Here is a 17,631-nt window from a genome sequence, read left to right as displayed (position 1 = left end):
TATGCACATTTGGGTCAAAGCAATTAACTTGAATGCACTATAGTATTAATCATCATTAAATGAGCTCCAAAATTGCTTTGGGGATGCAGATAGCCAAAGGGAGCAAAGGAGCCCAAAATATCAGTGTTACTGGTACTTGTTATAACCACTCAAAGCAGTGACTGGTACAGCAGGAAGCCAGACTAGCTCTGGCATGGGCACGCAATGGCAAGAATGAGCCACAAATTGGCATGACTCAGCTAAATGGTTTTTACATAAAAAGGCAGCAATGATAATATTGAATACTGTTTCCTATGGGCCCCCCAGGTGTGCTAAGATTTGTCCACCTTATCTTATTTACATTTCACTGAGGCGTGGACTCTTCCTGTTTGACAGAGGAGGGAACTAATGCCTGGAGCAGCTGAGTAGCTTGCTTGTGGCCCTGCTGTTAGTAAGGGACTGCGCCAAGACTGTAACCCAGCTCTGTCCCACCTCCAGGCAGACATACCAAGTCAGGATATTTGAATTCTGACATTACATCCTGTCTAGGTATTTCTGGTTTTCTTTTTTCTTACCTTACCTTAGAGAGCCATGTAATCTCTTTTGATTTCACCTAACTACATCCCCACATTGAGGGAAATAGCAATAGTGGGCCATCCTGAAAAAGTACAGACAAGTTATTCCTCTCCCCTTTTTCCCCGGTGGTGCCCCTTGTTGAGTTGTGCTCTTGATAAACGGATGGCCCAAATCAAGTTCAGAATCAAATGAAGACTCTGGTCCATGTGGAGGCCTTTAAGGTGAAACGCCTCCTTAGATACAGAGTTCTCCGAACCTGCTGTGCCACAGCCTAGCCATACATAGAGATGTTAACATATAAACCTGTAAGTATAGGTCCAGGTCAACTACAAACCCATTTCTCAACCTCTTCCGGGATCAGCTGCTTAGTTTTCCAGCAAAGAAGTAGGGTAAAATGGCCCCACTATTTCCTTCTCCTCAGCCTCTTGGCATTTCTGCTCTTTCAAGCTCATTTCTCTTGAATGAGGGTGAAAATTATCCTAGAATTGGCATCATGAACTTGACTGTGTTATAAAGCATTAAACTTTATAACAAGTTCAAGGTTGGGCTTCAGCCAATCTGCTATTCAAGTATACAATAAATTTTATTAATAGAAAGTGAAAAGGAAGTTTATGGGAAAATTAAGATACCAAGATATCTGTGTCGCAATGCCAGCTACTCTTCAAAATCATTCTTGCCTAAGAAGATTTCCAAGACATGTGCAGTATAGGTGACATCACGTCTGTCAAAGCGCTACACCACCAAAGACCTTGCTTGCATGACAGCCATGAACTTTGGAGGTGGGTTGTATGCAGCTGGAAGTGATACATGGACCTGCTGCTATGGCTTGACCCAAAAAGCCAGTCTCAATATAGAGGTGAGGGCCTCCACCTCCTCCTCACTCAGGTTCTGAGACACAAGGCAGGGGAATTCCAGAATGCTGTGGCAGCTGTCCCCACCCCAACACACACACACATATTTCCTATTTGATGCATTTACGAGGGGCACCTCATGAAATGTTCCATAAGATAGCCCTTCTATCAAAAGGAGTCACGAGACATGGCCTTTCTGTGAGATTAGCCAGAAATGATACATTTGAATGATCAGTAACATTTTTCATAAATAAGCCAGTTGCTGTCACTCTTACCTTCATTGTTACATTCTGATTAATTTTTTTTCTCAGGCCATTTTCCCCCCACAGAAAAAAGAGAATGAGCTACTGAGGACTGACCATGAAAACACACTCTCAGATGGAGGTGTGCTGAGATGGTAAGAGTCATTTGTGCATGTACGTCATCTGCTCTTTGGCTTGCTGTATGCGAGGTGATCCTGGTCACCAGGGCCCTGCACCTGAGGGCTTCCTGAGGACAAATACGGGTGTATGAAAGAAGTAATGAGACATACACTTGACAAATTATAAACACAGAGTAATCAGCCCACAGACTTCAAAGAAACCGGGGCAGGTCTGATGAAAACCAAGAGGTTGGATGGGAAAAACCTCTTAGTAGTGAGGTTTAGAGCTTTCTTACACTCTTCCGGAAGGTAATTCACAAATTGCTAACCACGGCTAACTCTGGGAAGCAGGGCTGGGGCGGAGAGAGTCCTTCCATGATCTTCCCTTCAGTACATGTGCATCTTCAACATGGGCATGGAACATGGAAAAACGAAGTTTCATGATCATAAGCCCTGATCTGATACGGTTCCTTTGTACAGAGTACCATGTCTTACAGGTGAGGTGCTGAAACAGCGTCTAAGGGGTAAATCTTGGTACAACATGAAAAGCTGACATGGAAGTATTATCTGGGCTCAAGAGAAGAACTTTCTAGCAAAAACAATAACAAACACTACAGTTCACAATTCCACTGTGCAGGCCTCGTCTGGCAGGGAAAAGCAGAAAAGCGGGCAGAATGGGTGCAGCTCGGTGAGTCCAGGTCCAGGAAGTCAAGGGCTCTTCTAGAGCAAAAAGGCTGGTTTTTAGGGCAGATCCTGAGGCCTCTATAGCTGCAGAGGAGGTCTGGACAGGTGACAAAAGGCCCAGGGGGATAGATTCTACTCAGTCCTGAGAGAGGACCCTTGGTTAGACTTCTGTCACTAGTCACAGTCGAACACTTGAAGACTAATATGAGACATAATTTCTCTAAATCTTGCTCTGAATTCTGTATCAGGTTACTAATATTGACACTTAGTTGTTTTAATAAAGAGTATTACATCGTATCAATGCTGGGAAGACTCGCTGTTGGAATCACTGGGCCATGATCCCAGGACCAGTAATCACCATGTACTAAAAAACTTAATTGCAGGAATTATTAACTAGTAAAAAAAAAATGCACCAGCAGCCTTACAAGTCCCTCAGTCTCAGTGAGAAACACAGAGCAGGCTGGTGCTTGTCTCAGCCCCTGCTCTGGCAGACGCTGGGAGACTGGATACACCCACTGTGCTGGAGAACAATCGGTTGCTGGAGTGGTAAAACGAGACAGGTGCACAGCCAACGTTCTGCAGCCTGTTGATTTTTATGAACTATTCCCAAGGCTGACTCAGTGTATGTGATAAATGTTACCATCGCCTATGTTCAACTGTGAGATTGTTCAATATGATACAAAGCAAAGACCAAGGCCTGGGATATTTTGTTACTTGTGAACTTATCCTTGGGAAAGAAGGTCTGCCACGTTTCCCACTCTGCTTGTCAACTTACGAGGTTTCAGAGTTTTGAAACAGGCCCAGGAGTTCCTGGACTGTGCCAATGATTAACGTGGTTGGCTACTAACCAAAAAGTTGGTGGTCTGAGTCCACCCAGCGGTGCCCCAGAAGAAAGCCCTGCTGATCTACTTCCAAAAATCACCCACTGAAAACCTCACAGAGTACAGATGGACTCTGACACACAGCGAGTTGGAGTCGACTTGATGACAACTGACTCAAAAGGGCCTGCTCTGTACAGCAGCTCTGTGAGCCATGTGTTTTTGTATCCAAGCCGCTTAGCTCTTTAGCATGCCATTAAATAAGAGGCAAACGTCCTAACCGGGAACCCTCACTCCCAGTGGACAGCTGTTGGTTACAGCAGAGCGCTAATCTTCTGTCCCTGCGTGGAAAACACAGAGGCTCTCAAGGCATGCTGCCACCACTGTGGGCAAGTGCTACTCAAAGGAGACCTGGTCTGACTTCCGGCACCCTGTCCTCCCCGCCCACACATATGCCCATCTACTTTCAAGGGCAACAGCTAAAGATGACAATAGGAAACGAGGGAGGCAAAAAGAGACCGTTAAAACACAACTGTGAGGTTCCAGCCGAGTGACAGTGTAGCTGAGGTTCCAGCTGAGTGACAGATTTTCCATGACTTTTGTTTAGAAAACCAGATGTGTTACGCTTTTTCCTTTTCCAAAGCATTTGGATGCACCCATGGGAAACACCCAGCTCGTGTCCTCGGATGCAGCAGGTTTATGGATAAGTGACAATCAGGGAATCTTGTGTGAGTTAACCACAAATACTTACAGGATCGACTGGCAAAATCTTTTAGAAATAATAAAACTACTAGATCTTAGATTGTTATTATTTATAAAGAAACATTCTATTTTCTAACTAGATCATTGCTAGAAAACTCATTCCATGACCTAAAATCTCTCAGTGAACACTGATGTAAGGACATACTTCCTAATAACTGTAATTAAAAGTTCCTGTGAAAGTGTAACTTTTTGAGTTATGTTATTCAGGGAAAATGAAGGGTAGATAGGTGTACAGTTGTTGTTTGTTGTGAAAGTCTGATTTGTATACAGAGAGAAAAGCAGTTGAGAGAAAATAACAATCTCCCCTTAGCACGAGCTGAGCACATTATCCCATCTCCTCATCTGTACCTGAACCAACACTCAGGTAACTGGTGCTCGCTCTCACTTGCTGGGGGAGGCTCTGGGCTGCGGGCACCTGGGGAGGGAGGAGCAGCAGCTGGGGTGTCAAGTGCAGAGGGAGTGGCCAACAAGGCTTGCTGAGAGCCTGGGCCCTCTCCCAGAGTGACCGCTGCCACCACCAGCCCCCAGCCCTGCTCACACACACCTCAACACAGAACATCTAGGGCTTGGAGGGGCCTCTGAGAAGCCAAGCAGGCTGAGAAGGGACTCAGGCTACAAGGTCTGGAGCAAGAAAGCCTGAACACAGGGTCCCTCTCAGGAGTCACGGTATTCTATGCTGCCAGCACTGCTGTTTGATAGGAAAATGCAAAAAGTCTGGATGGTACCAATAGCAACTTTTGGTTTAATAAGGTCTATGTTTGTGGTGTGTGGCAATACTATTAATCACTTAATATTATAGCACTGGAATCTCACCTTTCTTTACACATGCTTTCATTTTTTTTTTTTTTTTAAATGTCATCAAATGTTTTTATTTGGGGCATTTTGTTTCAAGTGGCCCAAAGAAAACCTGAAATTCTCTATATACGTTTGAGGATTTTTTAAACACCTCTTCTTTACTCCTACACATTAAATGCCAAATTAGTGATGCTGATGACGCCCGTTCGGCTAAACACCAGCCCTGAAGTTCTTTTTCCGCCAGAGCGCTCAGAGTGCACTCTCTTCCTTGGAAGGATGGCCACCATCTAGGAGGCCACGCTGCAATGCTGGCCCTGAGGAGGGCCTGCATTGACCTGATCTTACTACAGCCCGTCCTTACAAACGTGCCTGCAAAACAAACCTACCAGCTTACATTAAAGTAGAAATCTGAGTCGTGTGATTTCTAGCAAGAATACAGCCTCAAACGAAAGCAGGCTGTCACTGTAGGCCAGACGACTTTCCTGTGATCCGGAGCACCAGCATTTGAGATAAAAGGACACAGAAGTGGATCAGGAACCTCCCCCCTCAAGTGTGGGTAAAACTCACAGCCTTGGGTCTGGGCACACACCTGCTTGTGGTGCTGTCCCACATCTGCACTCTGAAGCCGTGATCCTTGGGTGCCGATCTCCACTGGGCAGCACTGGGGATACTCCCCTATCATAAAGCCAAGGCCCCGATCACCGCCATCACCGTCTGGCCCATCGCCCTTGTGGTCCCCTTGGACTCCAAGCTCAGCAAGCTCTGGGAGGCTCTCTGGATGCTCGCCCTGGAAACACAGGACATGATGCTGCTCACAGCTCCACCCAAGGCCTCTGCTGCCCAGCCTGATTTTTACGATTCGAGGATAATTACCCACTTTAGGGGTTATCAAGTTCTCTACTTCTCAGCTCCTTCCCAAACACGTTCATTTTGGCTATTTCATTCATCGGTATTTCCTCCATTTAAATAACACAGAGTGGGTGCTCAATTTATTAGAAAAAATTTACTATTTTTTTTTTATTGCTATGGTTTTATACATTAAGGAGGAGAAACTCCAAAGTATTGATCAACAGGAAACTGCAACTATTTCTAGATTTTGCTTAACAATGGTTTTCTATGTCATGGGTATGTGGCAGATGGTTGAATTACCGTATTCCGTAATCACTGTAAGTGTGCAATGCTAATTTTTTACAGCAACACGTAAAAAAAACTGGCAAAGCAGCACTTATGAAAATACCTAGTTGGAAGGGGGCACAACAGGCAAACAAACATAGAAGGCAGGTGTTATTTGTATTAAAATATGGGAATCTTTGAAGACTTTCTTCAAAGACTTCACTATAAGCAGAGAGAATCACTGTACCTTCCCATCTGTATGTTTTAAACTTACATATGCTGTTCATGAGACTGAAAAGCAGACAAAGGCCTCTGAGTTGTAAAAGAAGCCAAGTGTTCACAATGCCTCGGGGCAGCTGACAAACAGTGCTGCGAGGGGTGCAGACACACAGAGCACAAAGAGCCCCAGTGACTCCATCCATGGGCTCACCAAGGAGCAAGGCCAGGAACAAGATGGGGAGTCACAGGCCACTCTGCCTTCACAAATGAAAATCAGGGAAAAGCAAATAACCCTGTTCCATTTATGCTATGAGTCTGGAATTGAGACATAAGAAGGAGAACACATACAAATTTAAGAGGTGGCAAAAATGCGACCCATCTGATGCTTAAAAGAAACCCTTACAAAACTCTACTAGCAGAACTGATTCTAGCACAGGAACAAAACTAGAGATAGAAGGAAGACAGAAAATTTTAGAGTCAGGTTTTACAAACCAGAAAGGGCCTCAGGGTGGTAGATTATATGAACTAATAAAATAAATCTGCAACAAAGGAGATGGCAGCAAAACGTTGCTGCAGAATAGCCACAGACCAAAATACTCTTAAAACTATGTCGAAGTATAGCATGAATTCTTGGTTTAATACATAACTGGACAACCCACTGCATTTCTGTGCTTGGACTGTTCCTGACAGAATATTCTAAGACAACAGAGGAAGACCTTGTGTGTGGGGGGCGGGGAGGGGACAGTGGCACCTGGGGGAAGAGAACAGTGAGAACCCTGCAGGGGGAGTTACCTGAGTTGAAGCCTCTCCTTCCTCCTCCATCCGCTTCCCCTGCCGCCAGTGTTTCAGCAGCCACCTGAGCTTGACGTAGAAGAGGAAAATGTTCTGCTTCACGAATCGGAGCTCCCGTTGCATCAGGCTCTTCTCATCACTCCAGGTCTGGGCGTGGAGGGCACTTTGCAAAGCCAGGCTGTGCACGTCCAGCTCTTTCCACCTCAAGGCAGAGGGGTGCTCCTCCTCCATCTTCAACAGCATAAAAGACAGAACATGACGAGCAGCTACCCCAACGTACCAAAACCAAAGTCTGCAAACGGCCACTCCATCTACACCATTGTACATTTAGCGGGTGGGCCTAGGAGGGCGTGAAACACAGATGTCCCCCAAAATTTTGGTTTGAATAACTCCCCAAGACACTTACATCTGTAAAACCTTGTGAGTGTGGTGATTCAGAAGCAAGTGCTATTTCAAGGCCAGGCATTTTTATAAACATTTTTCATTGTCAAGTCTTTCATCTTTAGCTGTGTCTAAACTCTTTCAGGAAAACTGGTGCTTGTATGGCTTGTAACTGACTTCAGTGTGGATTCCATTTCCCCTCTGGACGTGGCCTTGCCACACAAAGGCACGCTACACTGGTAGAGAGAAAAAGAATGAAATCCTTCCCCTGACTTCCTGTACTCTCTGGCCCCACAGCCAGACTAGAAACAAGAGAAAACCAGACCCACAAAGAGCCAGACCGAGAGCTGTGGGTCAGAGGGAATTCCTTCCCAACACAGACAGCAGTACGCAAGAGGAAAGTGAGTTTGAGAACCTACTTCCACGCTTAACACTTAATAGTCATATGGCATATGCTTATCTCTTAGGGAAATAAAACCGTGCTCAAAAGAAATGTTTTCCATCTCTACATTAAATGCCTGTTTTTAAGACACAGGTATGGGCACTCTTCCAAGCAACAATCAATTATGTGTCAGTACAGACAAAGCAGGAGGGTGGGAATAAAACCTTACTTTTTTTTGGTTTGGTTTACAAATAAGGGCACAAGAATAATAATTATAACCAATGCAATACGTAGACTCAAAGCTTTCTGTTCCACAGACCAAAACAAGGATTAGAATGTCAGCCTTACTAAGTTAACACTCCCTCTTGTGCCAAAAACCAAAGCAGTGTTGTTGTTTTTTCTGAGCACTAGTTAATTCTCAGAAACCACAGGAGCGTTGGTGTGGCAACCTGGGGGTGACACCAACAGGCCTGGGCGCTACAGGTACTGGGCATGCCGAACACGGCTCTTGGCAAGGCTGGGGCGTGCAGTCTGCCGGTCTTCACACCCCATCTTTGTACTTCAGGCTGACCTAACAACGTCGTTGCTAGTTGCTGTTGAGTTGATTCTGGGTCATGGCCACGCCATCTGTGCAGAGTACTCCATAGGGGTTTTCAAAGCTGCGACCTTTTGGAAGCAGATCACCAGGTCTGTCTTCTAAGGCACCTCTGGGTGGGTTCCAACTTGTCAGTTAGTAGTTGTATGTTTAACCATTTGGGCCCGCCTCCCCCCCGCCCCTGGATTCCTTAAAAGAAAGCAGAGGCAATTTATTCCCCACCTCAACAGCCAGAGTCCCCGCGCTGGCTCTTGACCCTGTGGACCCAGAATGGGACTGAGTAGGTGGAGGGGCAGCAAAGTGTACTGGAAGTTACTCGTAGTGCTATCTCAGGCCATGAACTCAATCTGGGAAAGCTTCAGTTTCCTCCACTGCAAAATGAAGATAATGTGAGCTTCAGAGTGTGTGTTGAGGGCATGAGAGAGCGTATGCAAAGGACCTGCACACGTAGGTGCTCCTGGGAGGCTTCCAGTGTTCACTGGCCCAGTTGCAGCCCTGCGGAAGGGGGATATTCTTTGACTTTTAATCTGCAACATCACTGTCCAGGCTCTCCCGGACACTCTGCTTCCTGGCTCCCACGGAACCCTCCCCCAGCCTCCTCTTTGACCACTCCTCCATTGCTTTCTGCCTCCTTCTGTTCCCAAGGCTCAGAGCTGGCCCTCTGCCCTCTGGGGAGGTTAGAGGACACCTCCCCTTCCCTTCTCTTCTGGACAAGCCTGAATGACACTCCGCTGTCTCTGACTGAGGTCTGTAACCTTGTCAACATACGCCTCACCTGGAGCTCAAGGACTGGAAGCTCCTGATCCTACATTTTGCTATCAACATTTCCAGTGATAAACTCTCCAAATGTGCTTTGGGGCAGCAAAAAATAAATAAAAAATAGAAAAATTTCTCTTTGTTTAATGATATGAAATTATCTTCCTCTTGTAATGATATGTAAAGCTTGACCTATACATGAAATATTTTAAAAGAAGTATTCATCTAGTAAAGGCTGGTAGGGCATATTTTGACCTTGGCATTAAGCTGCTGGGAAAGAAGGCACTCCCTTAATCAGTTTCTGACCTATTTCCATCAGCAAGACCAAGGACAACACAGAGGCTTATGTTAGACACAATCCCTTGCCAAAATAAGTTCTTGGATATACCTAGCACCTTTATTCTGCACAGAATATGCATTTTAAACACCAGGCTGTGCAAGTCAAGACCAACCACGTTTTAAAGACACAGCTATCTTTCAAGAGCAGATACAAAGGAGAAAAGCAGCAACATGATTCTAAGCCTCAATATCTGTTAGCAACTTAATGAGATCCAGGGCGGCAGGCTGGCCAGCCCTCGGGGAGGCCTCTGGGCAAGGAGTGTTTTTCTGTATTTGCGAATCGCTTCTACTAGGAGCTCTGGGAAAGGACGTAAGGGATAAAGAATAATTAGCCAGTAACAGGTCATTCTAAAACAGCTAGGAGAATTCATCAGGTCACAGCTCAATTAATGGCAGTTTTTTTGAAGACAACATTTTAGGGTGAGTTGCTGATGTTTCTATCAGAAAATTTACCTAACGCTGACAAAACTTTCAAGTTTGCAGGACAATAAATGCTATAAATACAACTTTCATATCCAGTTGCACTTATTTTATTGCATTTTACTTTGCTGTTTGGTACTGCTGCAGGGGAAATTTAAATAACTATTAGGAAGAATTTCCAGGGATCACAATGCAAATACTGAAGAGCAAGTCAGAGCAAAAGGATAGACAGCTCTCCTCAGGAGATGGTCTGAGGGGCAGCTCCAGTGGAGGACCTTTCAATCTGCCTTCCAGTCTTTTGAGTCTACCTATAAGCCTGTACAAGGCGGGCGGCGTTCCTTCAGATGCACTTTGCCATTCCTCTCGCTGGGCTCAGCACCAGCTGAGCAGTGTGATCTTGTGCACATATCTTGAACTTTCCTCGTGATGCAGCCTGGTCGCCTGCGTGACCTGACCCTGGAACTCCTCTACTGATAAGTTCTGTTCAGGTAAAACGGGGTCCCTGAGCTGATCGGTGGATAAAGGAAGGGTTTTAGTGGAAGAGCACTCTGGCTGAGGTGATGACACAAGACACTGGCACAAGCCAGGACACACAGAGTGACATGGCCACGCAGGCGCTGCAGTAGTGGAGTGAGTCTGTAGCTACTTCCCCTGCGACTTCCTGTGGGGAGATGGCTCACCACAGGAGCCCTGGTGCTCTGGGCTCCAGATCATCTGTGTTACCCGGGAATGGACACGTCCACCTGTCCTTCATCCCATACCTAGGAGACAAGGTAGTTCCAAGGTGCCTATCACCTGAACTTCAACACCACCACCACCACAAGCCAGGCCTAGAGAATGGGGCCAGGGAAGCCAAGATGCAACAGGGGGGTCCTTACTCCACAGTGGCTTCTAGACAGTTTTAAAATTTCTAGAAGTTTCTAGACTGGATGCACTCAAAGCCTGGTGATTATGGCTGGGTCAAGCATGATTAACCAAACCAAACCAAACACACTGCCATCAAGTCAATTCTGACTCACAGAGTAGAACTACCCCATAGGGTTTCCAAGGTTGTAAATCTTTATGGAAGCAGACTGCCACATCTTTCTCCCTCGGAGTGGCTGGTGGGTTCAAACAGGCGCCCTTCTGGTTAGCAGCCAAGCACTTTGACCACTGCGCCATCAGGGCTCCTTCAGGTATGACTACTTGACACCAAATCAGCCTCTTCGATTCACTTCCCAAATTCGTATGTTGTCTTTCTAAATTGCATCATTAATTTGGCCATAGGCCTTTCTATAAGAATTTTTCTTGCCCAATAGTAGTACCTTTCTTTCATCACACAGTCTCACCCTGGATGCTCAGAGGAGTTTGGGTGGGGCTCCTTCAATTTACAGACATATCATTTCAGGTCTCTGAATTGTACACATTTCCTAAAAAGAACTGTATGAAGACCTACCTATTATATTTTAGTTTAGAAGTAGCTAAAAGAATCTTTATTCTTTTCATTGGTAAAGTCTCTCTATGCCCAAATGGCAATCATAGAAGAATCAGTTACTATTTTTGAAGTAAAACTTTTTTTTTTTTAGTGACAGAAAGCTGTTATACCAAAAATATCAGGCATAATTAAAATTTAAGTAAGACATTTTACCCAATATGTGATTTATAAAACTGGGGACTTGAGGAGTTTGTTGTAATGAAAACATGTGTCACCTCACTGGCCTGTCATTCCCATCACCTTTAACTACTTTGTTATTTCTCATTGGACGCTCGTTGCTCTTCCTAATGTGACATCACTTGGGTTATCATGAGTGAAAATCATGCTCCAGGAAGAGGAAATGCAGAAATCGAGAGGGCAGAGCACCTCCCTTTGCATAGGAAGACAGCGAGTGAGAGCGCACAAAAAGGACGAAAGCAGAGGAGAAAATGCTGGGAGCTGGAGATTTACACCCAGCCTACCTCCCAGAAACTCAACCACTACTGAGAACTTACAGGCTTCTTGGGTTTGCTAGTTGTTAGAGACTGGTCGCGTAGTCTTTCGTGTCTAGCTATTAACTTTAAAGTCTATTTTGTCGGAAATTAATACCGTCACTCCTGGCTCTTTTTCGATTGTTGTTTGCTTGATATACTTTTTTACATCCTTTCAGTTTTAGCGTTTGTTTGTGTCTGTAAGGCTAAGGTGTGTTTCTCGTAGGCAGCATATAGACAGATTGTGTTTCTTTAATCCATTCTGCCACAATGTTCATTGGTGCATTTAGTCCATTTACATTCAGCTTAATTGTAGATAGGTATGAGTTTTTTTATGAGTTTAGTCCTGTCATTTTGATGTCTTTTTTTGTGTGTGGTTGACAGTTTCTTTTTCTCGCTTAATTTTTTGTGCTGAGTAGTTTATCTTTATATAATGTCCTTTCCTCTTATTCGTTGTTATTGATTTTGTACCTGCTGAGTCTCTATTTTTTGCTTGTATTTTATTTTGATAAGGATAGTTTGTCTCCTTTGTGCTTACCTTATTATTTACCCCTATTTTTCCAAGTTTAAACTTAACTTCTATTTCTTTATATTGTCGTCTTCCTCCCCATATGAAAGATCTATGACTACATTTCTTAGTCCCTCTTTATTGTTTTAATGTTGTCTTCTTTTACATAATAACATTGCTGTTTCTCTGTTTTGAGCGTTTTTTCACCTTGATTTATTTTTGTGATTTCCCTGTCTGGGTTGACCTCTGATTGCTCTGTCCAGTGTCCTAGTCTTGGGTTGATACCTGATATTATTGATCTTCTTAAAAAAAAAAAAAAATTTTTTTTTTTTTTTTTTTTAACCAAAGAACTCCCTTTAGTATTTCTTGTAGTTTTGATTCGGTTCTTACGAATTCCCTAAACTTCTGTTTATGTGGAAATGTCCTAATTTTGCCTTCATATTTGAGAGAGTTTTGCTGGATATATGATTCTTGGCTGGCAATTTTTTTCCTTCAATGCTTTATATAAGTCATCCCATTGCCTTCTTGCCTGCGTGGTTTCTGCCAAGTAGTCTGAGCTTATTCTTATCGAGTCTCCTTTCTAGGTGACTTTTCGATTATTCCTAGCTGCTCTTAAATTTCTCTATCTTTGGTTTTGGTAAGTTTGATTATAATATGTCTTGGTGACTTTCTTTTGAGATCTACCTTATGCAGAGTTCAGTGAGCATCTTTGACAGATATCTTCTCATCTTTCACAATATCAGGAAAGTTTTCTGCCAACAAATCTTCAACAATTCTCTCTGTATTTTCCGTTGTCCCTCCCTGTTCTGGTACTCCAATCACTCATAGATTATTTTTCTTGATAGAGTCCCACATGATTCTTAAGGTTTCTTCATTTTTTTTTTAATTCTTTTATCTGGTTTTTCTTCATATATATTGTGCCAAGTGCTTTATCTTCAAGTTCACCAATTCTGCCTTCCACTTGCTCAATTCTACTCCTCTTTCTATTGAGTTGTCTAATTCTGTAATTTTATTGTTAATCTTCTGAATTTCTGATTGCTATCTCTCTATGGATTCTTGCAGCTTATTAAATTTTTTGTTATGTTCTTGAATAACCTTTTTAATTTCTTCAACTACTTTATCTGTGTCTTCCTTGGCTTGTTCTGCATATTGCCTGATCTCCTTCCTAATCTCATTCTTGATATCTTGAAGAGTTCTGTAAATTAATCTTTTGAATTCTACATCCGGTAATTCCAGGAAGGCACCTTCATCCAGAAGATCTGTTGATGCCTTGTTTTGAGAGCTTGTTGAGGTGATCACGGTCTGTTTCTTTATGTGACTTGATATTGACGCTTGTCTCCAAGCCATCTATAAGTTACTGTATTAGTTTATTTTGTTTGCTTACTGTATCCTAGCTTATTGCTTTGTTTTGTTTTGATATGCCCAAATGTGTTGCTTAAGCGAGCTAGGTTGACTATTTTCACCTTTGACGCTCTGATGTCCTGTCACCAGATGGTTAGAGCTCTTATCGGGTATATTGGTCTAGAAGTCCATTCACTTTTCTTGCATGAATTCAGCTCAGGTCCTTAGGCAGCTGGTCATCCAGTGTGTGGTACGGGCTCTGTCCTACAGTCTTAGAGCGGCAGGGGTTATTGGTGTAGGTTGCGGTATCTGGTTGTAGCACGGGATCACACTCTGAACAAGGCAGGGAGCTGACAACTGTCCCTTGAGTGTCTGTGAGGAAAGTGTGTCCCTGTTCTCTAGAGTGTACAGGTGGGTGGGTTTTGCAGATGTACCACAGGCACCCAATGCTTTTGGTTTTAAGGACTGGGAGGTACCCGTTATCCTTGGCCCTGTCATGGGTGGCTGGGTAACCTGAGTGGAGCCACCAGTCCTTAGGTCCCTGATGTGGATAGGTGAGGACCCTGTTTAATAGACAAAGCGGTGTCAAATATCAAACACCCCCCTCTTTACCACACAGCTGAAACGGTTGCAGTCTGCCAACAAGGGCCTATTCTCCTGAAATAGGCCTACTACAGGTCCATGCAGGGGGGAAAGGTATTCAAAGTCCATGGAACATTTATGCCTGGACTGGAGCCACTTCTGTCCTGAGCTCCCCCAGTTAGTGGAGCTGGCAAATTATCTTTTCCCCCAATTGTTAATTTATCCCTACTTCAAGGCGCTCAACAGTGCCTATCTCAGGCCCAGGTAAATCAATAGCCTCTGAAGGTGGCTTGGGAGCAGGGGGCACGGTAAAATATATGCAAGTACTTAGCTTTTGCTGAGAGTGCCGTTATTCTCTGGTTCCGGAGGTGTGAGTACACTGTGCGGCTGGCAACTTCTCCCTGAGGAAACTGCGGCCAAATGCTACCACCAGCCCACCACAGCTGCTCCTGGGAATGGTGTCTGAGGGGTTCCGGTGACTCAGATCCAGCAACTCCTCTCTGCTTCCGAACCATCTCTCCCTTCCCCTGCCACTCAGTCCGTTTTCTAACTTTGCCTTTGATGTTCAGGGCTCCTAGCTTGTCATAAATATAATGGTTTCACTTGTTTTTTCGGGTCTTTGTTGAAAGAGGGATTGCAGGAAGCATCTGGCTATTCTACCATCTTAGCCCCGCCTCCTCATGTCTAGCTATTAAGTAGTATTTGGGGTTCTCTTTGAAGAGAGGTTATTTCTCTACACATGCATTTGCTCTAATGACCAATTTCTCATTTCTCAAAGTTCTATTTTATCCTTTCTTAATATGCGCCACCTTTTAGAATAGTAAGTTACTCTTTTCTCACGTTTGCTGTGCCTTTAATAGTTCTGGACACACTTATGTGATTGTCTCTATCTGATAATTCTGGAAGGTCTGAGAGTTTAATCCTGCTGTCTGCCGTGTCTGTGGACTCTTGCTCCCCATGGATGATGCCTAATTGTGGTTTGAAGGTTTGCACTTTGAGTTCATTTTCAATGGGGAGTTATCTCTGCATCTTGAATGTGACTGGGGTTGAGAATGTGCCTGCAGGTTGGTTTTGTGTTTGCCGAAGCCAGGAATATAAAGTAAATTTCTTTCCTTGGGAATTCTCAGGCAAAATGGGTCACATAAACTCAAAGCCTATTCCTCTGTGTGGGCTGGTCTGTTCTTACAGATCCCTGGAAGGCAGTGGGGGGCTTTCTCTTCCTTTTGATGCAGAGTCCCTGCTAAGAATGACAGCTTCTTTGCTGGCTCCCCCACCAGCAGGCAGATTGGTTTTCTTGATGAGTGTGTGGCCCTTTGAGGATCCTGGGTTAATTTCTTTCCCTGCCGGTGTGGCCCTGTCTCCTATTCATTTGGAGCTATTCAAATCCAAGGCTCCTGGTTACCAGCACTGGTATTCACCCTTAACCCACCTCACCCAGGGCCACAAATGCTGCTCTGGTTTTCAGTTCTGAAATCAATCACAACCCTTGAAGAGTTTCCAGCTTTTTTTGGAATCTAGCTATATATATATTTAAAAGGATATTTTATATTTTTACAGAGCATTTTATTCAACAAGCACCTTGGATGAAAGGCACTGTCCAAAGTACCAGGGATACAGCAGTACAGGACAGCAAGAGAAACCCCTGCCATTCTAGAGTTTGCAGGCTTTGTAGGCAGGAGTGTTTTCAGAGTTACCTGGGCTGCTTTATTGCTAGCTTTACTTTTAATTACATATTACTGTGTACATTTAAATTTTCAAGACCCTCCACATATTCTAACACATCAGGTACTAGCCAAAAGCTTTATATTATTAGTGTTAAAATGGCATCCTAATCAAGCTCGCTTTTTAAAACCAAAGATTAATTTAGTCTCTATGTATTACACTATTCAGTTTGGTTTTAATCTTAATAAATAATGCATATAAACTACTTTTAAAGTAAATATATGCACTTCAAATTTCATCATGCTTTGATTAAAAATGTGTCTCCCTGAACCACACCTCTGAAGGGTCACAGAAAAGGAAAATTATGAGGTTCCTCATCTGGGGCATTTGATTTTCCACAGCGACTCCAGTGTCGGCTCTGGAGGCTATTGCCTAGGCAAAAACAAAAAACCTCTAGATCCTAGGAGCTATCAGAAGTTTTATTTTCCTTTATTGCATATTTTTCTGCTAATGCAATATTGAAAATCTAATGGACAACTGCTCCTAGCTGGGATGCAAATGTCAGTCCAGTGTTACAAAAATAAAAAGCTTGTCAAATGCAAAATACAAATATGCTGCAAACGTTTCAGTCTAGAGTTATCCCACTGCCTCATGACTGCATACAAGCACATACACTTGAAGAAGGCTTTCACACAACACAAATATTTCCTTTAGAAGATAAATACTTTCTTTCATCGCCAAAGGTTTGAGTCTAAAAGCCATCTCTTGCTCACGTACCTAAGATTTTGATTATACATTGAATTCATTCTGATCTTTCTATTCAAGCAGTTCATGTAAGAAACACCATTCCCCGTTTGAGTGGCTGTCCTGACTTTTCACCAGGACGTCACAGCCACCCTTACCTCTTGCTAGTGTCTGACAGCCATGAGCCATGCTTCAATCCACAGAGGACATCATGCTCCACACTGACTATAGTGCACACTTCCTACACAGCTTCAGAGGAAATGGCTTGTACATTATTTGCCACACTTAAGAAGATGATATCACTATCTCAATAAACAAAATAAAACAAACAAACAAAAAAAGGTTTTCATTATTGTCAGTATGATGCTTAACACTGCCTCTTACATGTTAGGACTTGACTCTGCCGCCACTGGCATGGCTTCATTTTCTCATGAGTCCTATTTTGTCTTGGCCAGTTCTGCCACCATTTCTTGCCAAAGCAGTAGATAAGGTCAGCACATGTGTACAAATACTTGGCATAAAGCCCCAAGCAGCGTTCTTAGGGTTGGTATTCAGCTGAGCCATAAGGATCACAAATGCCTGGTGTGCTTCTTGGTCTGAAGGATAAAAGGAGGATCCAGGGAGAAGAGCTCTGAGATTTCTGATCCAGAAACCCAATCCTCCGGGTGCAGGCTGGCTTTCGTTTGTATTTGAAATCTGACCAGGGTACTGCCGGTTACTTCTCATTCAGAGCTATTTTTAAGGCATCCATACATTCCAAACCACATGCCCCACACACTGCTCTCTCTTAACAGATGCAAATCTCTCAGCAGATTTGATGGGAACCATGGGAGCAAAGTCAGGGACAAATCCAGTCCATGGCATGAGGATCTTGCTAAGTATCTACTTGAGATGAATGTTTGCAGCAGTTAATTTTTGTGTGGCTGCATTAGTGGGTGTTGGGTTCTGACTTCTGCTTTCTCTGGCTATGCCTGCTTTTAAGAATGCTAGGCCTCACTGTACCAGGCCCCTCCTAGGCTGAGTGTGT

At 43.8% G+C, this 17,631-nt stretch overlaps 1 protein-coding gene across 7 annotated transcripts in view; it reads right to left on the bottom strand.

Annotated features, from left to right (window-relative positions):
• Positions 1 to 17,631, bottom strand: part of MTCL1 (microtubule crosslinking factor 1) — a 157,065-nt gene that overhangs the window by 35,376 nt on the left and 104,058 nt on the right. For 6 of the 7 annotated variants that reach the window (XM_064294707.1, XM_064294712.1, XM_064294713.1 and 3 more), the window contains 2 exons: positions 6,951 to 7,181; positions 5,416 to 5,613 (listed from right to left, as the gene is read on the bottom strand). In XM_064294707.1, coding sequence (XP_064150777.1) covers positions 5,416 to 5,613; positions 6,951 to 7,181 — 429 coding nt within the window. The remainder of the gene's footprint in view (positions 1 to 5,415; positions 5,614 to 6,950; positions 7,182 to 17,631) is intronic. The other variant, XM_064294708.1, reaches the window with a different exon arrangement.

This window comes from Loxodonta africana, chromosome 11 (assembly GCF_030014295.1).
Source record: "Loxodonta africana isolate mLoxAfr1 chromosome 11, mLoxAfr1.hap2, whole genome shotgun sequence".
NCBI classification, from domain to species: Eukaryota; Metazoa; Chordata; class Mammalia; order Proboscidea; family Elephantidae; genus Loxodonta; species Loxodonta africana.
This window is presented reverse-complemented; position numbering and strand designations above follow the sequence as displayed.